Genomic DNA, 8,125 nt, shown 5'->3' with positions numbered 1-8,125 from the left:
ATTTTGGTTATTTTATGTTCTTTTGTGTGTATCTGTCTTCCATGTCTGGTATTTGTCCCTGGATTACATATTTTTTTTTATTTCTGTTCAGGGGTCGAACACAATGCGGTTGTATAAAGCTTCAACCTGCGAGACATTATATTACTAATTGAGAAAACATTTAGACTTACACATGAATTATTATGGCATGTTCCAAGAAAAACAATCCGCCAAATGATTAAATGATGATAGTGTTAAGCAAATGAAGTGAATTATCTGTATTATGCCTGTCATATCTATATACATATATATTAAATTTATGGTGGCGGTCTCGAATATTTTGAAATGTGGACGTAAATAAATAAGTCATCTATCCCTGTTCAAAATGCGTATCTTTAAAGATGTAAGCACGATGCAGGTAATGTTGTAGCTTCGACCAATGCAAGAAATTGCTAGTACGTTACTTCTTCAATAATTTATACAATACATGTTTATTTATAATTCATACAAAGTATACAAACTCTGTTGTAAAAATACAAAACATTTACATTGTCAATAGTAAAATTGGTCATGTTGGATTCTTTTTAATTTCTGCATATAGGTTGGTAAAATTTTGAAATGCTTTTCAATACCACGAAAGCTATGGAACAGATAAAACACACAATAATATAGATGAATACTTCTGGAAATTCGATCAAACCTGAAAGAAATGGTACACAACCCGTAAGTGCGAATTACATTAAAAATAAAAATAAAATATCAAATCTTTAATCATAGACTGTAAACCAGCGATACAGTGTTATAATGATGAATTTAATTTTGAATGGATTTTGTATTAAATATTCACTACTTCGCCGACCATTAACACTAGTTAATAGATTTGTGTACAAAATTTGTATCAAGAATATTTATCTGACATTTTTTTCTATTAAAAACGAAATTGATGTCAACGTTTTTCGTTCCCTGCAATCTGAATAAAAAAAAATAATAGAACATTTTCCCTCCAATCAATTCATGATTGAAAGAGGAGTTTTGAAATACAGGTTTGTAATTTTAACATATATAGCGTTGTGTCAAAATCCTTTTCAAATAATTGAAAGATATTTACCCCGGACTTGACTTTTTATGAGCAACTCGGCGGGTGTTTCTAGGAAAGCAAGGGACGCTTACTCTACCGGTGCACCTGGTCCATGCTCCCAGTTTTTAGTGGAGTCCGAGTTACTCATTTACTTAAGTTACTTTGTATGTATGATTTTAGTTACTTTATGTTCTTTGTTGTGTATGTCTGTGGACGAGGTGCACCGGTAGAGTAAGCGACCTCTGCTTTTCTAGAAACGCCCACCGAGTTACTCATAAAAGTCAAGTCTGGGGTAGACAAACGAGGAAAGGAAAACTAAGAACCATTGAATAAATCAGTTTTCATGGTGCAGATGGATACACCTTAACGATCCACTAGTTCATGATGACGACCATAACATTTCTGTGGTGATGACTTCAACCTTGTAGCAACATAACCTTGTTCCAGAAGCCTATTTGTTAGAGTTCTAGCTCGATACAAAAAGTCTGCGTAGTTTCGTCAAGCTCTGGCATAACGTATGAGTTATGATATGAACACTCAAAACGCAGGTGCTGAAGGGATGTTGCCACAGATAAAAGGAAAGTAGACAATTCTGAATGAAAAATTATCACGTTTGTCGTAAATTTTGGTCAATAGTTTTCCTTTACCATTGATTTCTAAGTGTAGGTCAAGATATGAGGCAAGCTATTGTTGTAAACTGAACAAAAATAACATCACAGACACATTCACAACTAATATCTTACATCTGTCTATCTAAAATGACAGAAAAATCCCAGAAAACAGGAAGTGATATCGAAGATAAGGAAAAGTATAACAAGGGAATGCTTCATCAATAGAAGATTACATACCAGATTTGATATCAATCTATTCACCCTGATCCGAGAAAAAAATTGGGTGTGATAAAATTGCAAAGAATATAGTAAGAATTGAGTTTAAAATTAAACATGTGGGTTTAAAATGTCATTCAAGCTAATCATTATCATTAACTAAACTTATATTTAAAGGATAAGTATAAACTGTTTGGATTAAGTAACGACATACAAGTTTTAAAAAAATGCGTTTAAATTTGTAATGTTCATTAAGTTTACTCAATGCTGCAAATAGGTGCAAGAACATATAAAACGTCGATCGTTTTAAGTAGCGATCTTTTCAAAATTTTGACAGAAGGTGATTCATGCATGTCTGAAACCCATCAAATTCAGTTTTATTTCTTGTTTAGAAACCGTAATAGATCACAACAGTCTTAGTTTTCCATTTGGGGTTGCGCTTTTCAGATAAAATTGATAAAGATTTTACTTAAAATTAACATTTTGTAAGAGTTGTCGTTCTTGATTTGGTTTGATTCGGTTTATTTTAGTGGCATGTTAAATTGTAATATCCCCAAAAGAACAGATCTATTTACAAAACAAAATATAGCATATATAGACAGAAAAAAACATCGTCTGGTCTATGTTTTTTTTACACTATTATTCCCCTTACACTATGCAGTGTCCGACTTTGTCCGAAACATTTAAAGAAAGCACAATTCAAACAAGCTTAACCGAACCTGAATCATTCGAAAAGATGTCTAATTCACACACTTTTTAAAACCCTTTATATTAATCTTAATGTATTTTGAACCTTAGTAAAGCAAACACCCGTTAAAAATGAACCATTTTTATAGTTCAAAGGAGGTTCAGTTGAGCAAGTTTAACTGTATAAAATTGTAAGTAATGATGATAATAAAAAATATATTTGAATTCGACGTGCGTGTTCTGTACGTCTATACTAAGTCCTGGAAAGCGTTAGGCCAAGAATTAGCCCTTTTTCCTTGTTTAATATCTATTTTTCCGTTATGATTTCTGTCTATATCTAGAGAGTTTGGACGTTGATGATATATAGTATCAGAAAAAGTGACGCCGGGTGCATGACAGTTCATGTAAAGGTGTGGTTTCTCGCAGTTGCCAGGAATTGTCAATGATCGGTAAGGATGTATACGAAGGTCAACTGTTTCTTCAAAAACCTCCAAATAATCGGAAACACTTTCATAAACATTTAAAGGTGTATGTAAGCTTTGACCAAGTCTTTGATCGGGTTCCACATAACCTATAAGCGTTCTTTCATCGATATAATTATAAGAAGAATTTTCTATTGTGCTTCGTCGATATTCTTGGAATCGTCGTTGTTCTACAAGTTCGTTTGGTGCTACAAAGTTTTCAGATTTGAATTTTCGATATGCACACAGAGAACAGAGGACTGACGAAGCTATAACAATAACAAAAAATCCTCCTACCAAGCCAGAAAACACAAATGTCCAATTCAACCTCAGACCTAAAGAAATAAAGTAAGTGACATAAAGTAAATACGTTTTTTTTTTTTTGTCATCCATTTACAGTATTGTTTTTGTGGTTTGTCGACAATAAAACTGAAGATTTTTATGAAAAGTTATCTTTCATGAACTTTAGGTCAAATAAGTCATTTTATTCCAGAAATGATGTTGGAAATTTTTAACAATTGTAAAGAAGAACGGTTTAATACTCACCGAATATGGAACTTCCCTTTGTTCTTGTGGTTCTTGTTGCTGTTCCAATATCTGATTCGGAAAAAGACAATGATATCATGCAAGATAGTCTTTGGACTTCGATCAAAGAGTTATATTATTTCTTACTGCAATAGTTTCAATTGAGCTACCCAAATGCATTGAGTATATTAATGGATGCTATACTGCCACTGACAAGTATATAATACTTTCGCTCTGCGTACTTGTCTACCCTTGAAAAAAAAACTACTCGTTGTACTCCGACTCTGTATGTTGAGGTATGCCATAAAGAGAACTTGATGTATTACTGATTGGATGCTATGTCGACTTTGTCCATCCTGTATAATTATACCTAAGAAATTCCACCATCAAGGATTAAACACTTTACATATCAGTGAAAGACGAATGACCAACCGTTTTGACTACTGGTACAGAAAATAATTGACCAGCTTCAAAAGTTACCCTACCTACTACAACGCAGATATGCTACAATGCCAAAGTTCCTCCTCCTCAATATTCTTACGACAAACGACACATAATGACACTTTCACAACAGCTATGTAAAGCCCTTAGATGTTTAGTTGGGAGTCAAATGTAACAGGAGAGCATGCACTACATTACACACTAATTCTTTCTGTTCATTTCATATATCAATAACATTGAAAGGTACCTACTTATGCAACGCAATTAAAATGCTTTATTTATTTCATAATCATGCAGTTGATCCTTACATGACAGTATCACTCACCTTTGGTCACTTTCCTGGAGATTTCGGTTGTCCCGGTATAATCAGTTGAAATAGCTATATATTGTAGAAAGGATACAATGTAAAGATGACAAAACAAAGATAATAACTCTGCGCAAGTCTAGCAAAACAATAGATTAAGCAATAAAAGAATAATGGCGTGTTACAGCAAATGAGAAAATGTTCACGACGTTGGTTTCTGATCAATTTTAATGGAGATAAAATTGTCTATCTGAACTTTCCTTCTATAGATATGGCCAAATGATTTTAAGTGTAAATACCATTTTTATAAAACAAAACTTAGTACTAATAGTACAAATTGTACCAATGTCAAATTAACGATTTATTGCCTATTTGTCTTTTTCCTTAGCATTTGTTAATATGGAAATACAGCTTGGACATCTGAGAAATGAATTATATATAATAAACAAGCATGCATATACTTCCTGCTAGATAATCACCAGTAAGGTCTCCTTTACCCAAAAAACGATAGTACAAAATTGACATAAACTAACTATACTGTGTGCCTGGCCTAAAGGCCAATGTTATCTTTCTTTGCATGGCCTCTTTTCCTGTTTGTGTTTCACACCGATAGCTCCCAAAATCTTTTGTGCTTATATTATTTATTCTCAAAAAATATTCTCCATTTTTCTGATCCCCTGAAATATCGAACTTGTTCAGCTGCTTCAAGTTTGGATTCAAAGCCGTTTCTATGAAAATCTTTAAGTTTCCTCGTCTCCACGCAGCAGAGTGAAGTCGAGTTGGTAGCGTATGACATTCTAACAAGTATATAATACTTTCGCTCTGCGTACTTGTCTACCCTTGAAAAAACTACTCGTTTTACTCCGATTCTGTATGTTGAGGTATGCCATGAAGAGAATTTGATGTATTACTGATTGGATGCTATGGTGACTTTGTCCATCCTGTATAATTATACCTAACAAATTCCGCCATCAAGGATTAAACACTTTACATATCAGTGAAAGACGAATGGCCAACCGTTTTGACTACTGGTACAGAAAATAATTGACTGGCTTCAAAAGTTACCCTACCTAATACAACGCAGATATGCTACAATGGCAAATTTCCTCCTCCTCAATAATCTTACAACAAACGACACATAATGACACTTTCACAACAGCTATGTAAAGACCTTAGATGTTTAGTTGGGAGTCAAATGTAACAGGAGAGCATGCATTACATCACACACTAATTCTTTCTGTTCATTTCATATATCAATAACATTGAAAGGTACCTACCTATGCAACGCAATTAGAATGCTTTATTTATTTCATAATCATGCAGTTGGGCCTTTCATGACAGTATCACTCACCTTTGGTCAACTTCCTGGAGATTTCGGTTGTCCCGGTATAATCAGTTGAAATAGCTATATATTGTAGAAAGGATACAATGTAAAGATGACAAAACAAATATAATAACTCTGCACAAGTCTAGCAAAACAATAGAAAAAGCAATAAAAGAATAATGGCGTGTTACAGCAAATGAGAAAATGTTCACGACGTTGGTTTCTGATCAATTTTAATGGAGATAAAATTGTCTATCTAAACTTTCCTTCTATAGATATGGCCAAATGATTTTCAGTGCAAATACTATCTTTATAAAACAACACTTAGTACTAATAGTACAAATTGTACCGATGTCAAATTAACGATTTATTGCCTATTTGTCTTTTTCCTTAGCCTTTGTTAATGTGGAAATACAGCTTGGATATCTGAGAAATGAATTATATACAATAAACAAGCATTCATGTATTTTCCTGCTAGATAATCATCAATAAGGTCTCCTTTACCCAAAAAACAAAATTGACATAAACTAACTATATTGTGTGCCTGGCCTCAAGGCTAATGTTATCTTTCTTTGCACGGCCCCTTTTCCTGTTTGTGTTTCACACCGATAGCTCCCAAAATCTTCTGTGCCTATATTATTTATTCTCAAAAAATATTCTCCATTTTTCTGATCCCCTGAAATATTGAACTTGTTCAGCTGCTTCAAGTTTGGATTCAAAGCCGCTTCTATGAAAATCGTTAAGTTTCCTCGTCTCCACGTAGCTGAGTGAAGTAGAGTTGGTAGCGTATGACATTCGAATAGGACAGATTCTCCGACGTTAGCTAAAATCGTGTGTTCACTTCTGATGCCTTCTTGAATCATCCCAACAACAGCTATAATGAGTTTGATAAAACAAAAACAGTTTTGCTGTTCCATACCCTTAGTCATTTTAAGAATATTATTTACCTACCACGTTTTCTTCACAGAACGGTATTTGTATGCAATAAAAAAAAATAATTTTACAATATTTAGCTGCTTAGTAACATGTAAGCTAGATTTTAAAGCTATCAAAAACTTGTTAAACCACAATAATAACAACTGTTTTTTGTTTTGTTTTGTTTTGTTTTGTTTTGTTTTTTTGTTTTTGTTTTTTGATTGTTTAAAAATTTGTGTTAAATATTAAAGAAATCAACATTTAATACTGCTATAACAAGCAATCCGTAGCCATATAATATCCCCCGCTCAAAAACAAATAAGTACAAAAGTCCTATAACTGATATGAAATTTGTCAAATCAAAATGGCGTTACATTGTGATCAACTAAAATTGGTGACTAACAATCCAATAAAATTGATCAAAATCCGTGATCTGACGGACACACGGGTATTTCTATGTTCCTTCCTGCATAGCAGCTGGGAACAAAAACGAACGTTACTTTTTGCTAAACAATGACGACACTAGAAACACTGACCTTGCACATATAGCAGCCTGTTTAGTAGGAGTTGCATTTTTAAATTGATGGTGGTACTAGATATTTTATCCTTTCGTTGGTTCTTTTGAATCAGGCAAATTCTTCTTTCTAGTATTGTAACGTGAACATGGTGCTGAAAAGGAATGTAGAATATTAAAGGTAATTTAACAGACAAAACAAATGAGATACATTTGTAAAATATCGATTAAATTAACATACACAGATGAGAGTTCTGACTTCAATATACTATATATATAATCAATATAAAAACGGGAATGTATATTTACCCAAAATCACTCATATCTATTGATATTTCGCATTAGTGTGTCTTGATGGACTTGAAAAATAAAAGGACTCCGAGTGATGTGACTAATTCAAAATGGATTTTAATTATTTTTTTAAAAATAAGGAAATGTTGTTATTTCCGTGTACAGTTTTAGAAAAATGTAATATTAGATGAAATCAGGAAATTTTAGAAATGTGAAATAGTACATAATATTCATGGGTAACATCCTCTGTGTCAATATCGTGAAATCTATGTAAACGACCAGTTGGTTAAAGTAACCGAACTTAGCTTATGCTGTCTTATAAGAAGCAGGAATTGCTACAGTGTCATCATTTAGAAGATCACAAATTCATCTCCGGTTTTTTGTTCGGTTTTTGTTGTCAGTTTTGCTGTATTTATCATGTTATGTTCCGTTTCGTTTGGTGGGTTGTATGTTTGGTTTTTTTTTGTGTGTTGTATTTTCGGATTTTTCGCTGATATCTTATTCAATAGTCTTCCCTCGTTTACGCTTTTAGTATTAACATTACATTTCATAAGTTAAAGAAGACTATAAGCTAGTTTTTCATGAGACAATAGATTGATTGTTGGTGTTTAACGAACTTCAGCTATATCCGGGTGATGAATATGAAATGAAATGATAAAATGATCATGAAATGATGATGAAATCAAAAATGGGATGGGACATAAGAATAATTGAGTCGACAAATTTTGATTGCCACTGGAAATAGGGAGAGGGGTGTAGGTTGGGGTAATTTAGCCTTC

General features: G+C 33.0%; 1 protein-coding gene across 4 annotated transcripts; it reads right to left on the bottom strand.

Annotated features, from left to right (window-relative positions):
• Window positions 1-505: 505 nt before the first annotated feature.
• LOC148616988 (uncharacterized) lies at window positions 506-7,456 on the bottom strand. 4 transcript variants are annotated; one of them, XM_088584197.1, is made up of 7 exons: window positions 7,365-7,456; window positions 7,078-7,210; window positions 6,159-6,500; window positions 5,654-5,707; window positions 4,324-4,377; window positions 3,579-3,629; window positions 2,433-3,367 (listed from the first exon to the last, which is right to left on the bottom strand). In XM_088584197.1, exons 2-7 carry the CDS (start codon window positions 7,112-7,114, stop codon window positions 2,820-2,822), a joined length of 1,086 nt encoding a protein of 361 aa, XP_088440323.1. In that variant the 5' UTR covers window positions 7,115-7,210; window positions 7,365-7,456; the 3' UTR covers window positions 2,433-2,819. The 4 variants fall into 4 exon arrangements, with proteins under 4 accessions (XP_088440326.1, XP_088440323.1, XP_088440322.1 ...); XM_088584200.1 differs by lacking the exons at window positions 7,078-7,210; window positions 7,365-7,456 and adding an exon at window positions 506-679 and having other exon boundaries at window positions 3,330-3,367; window positions 6,159-6,735; XM_088584196.1 differs by lacking the exons at window positions 7,078-7,210; window positions 7,365-7,456 and having other exon boundaries at window positions 6,159-6,735.
• Between the last annotated feature and the right edge of the window lie 669 nt (window positions 7,457-8,125).

The sequence above is a fragment of the Perna viridis genome, chromosome 5 (assembly GCF_037379345.1).
Source record: "Perna viridis isolate PV_CMFRI_1.1 ecotype Kerala chromosome 5, ASM3737934v1, whole genome shotgun sequence".
Classification (NCBI taxonomy): Eukaryota; Metazoa; Mollusca; class Bivalvia; order Mytilida; family Mytilidae; genus Perna; species Perna viridis.
The sequence above is the reverse complement of the archived record's forward strand: the minus strand, read 5'-3'. Positions and strand labels throughout refer to the sequence as shown.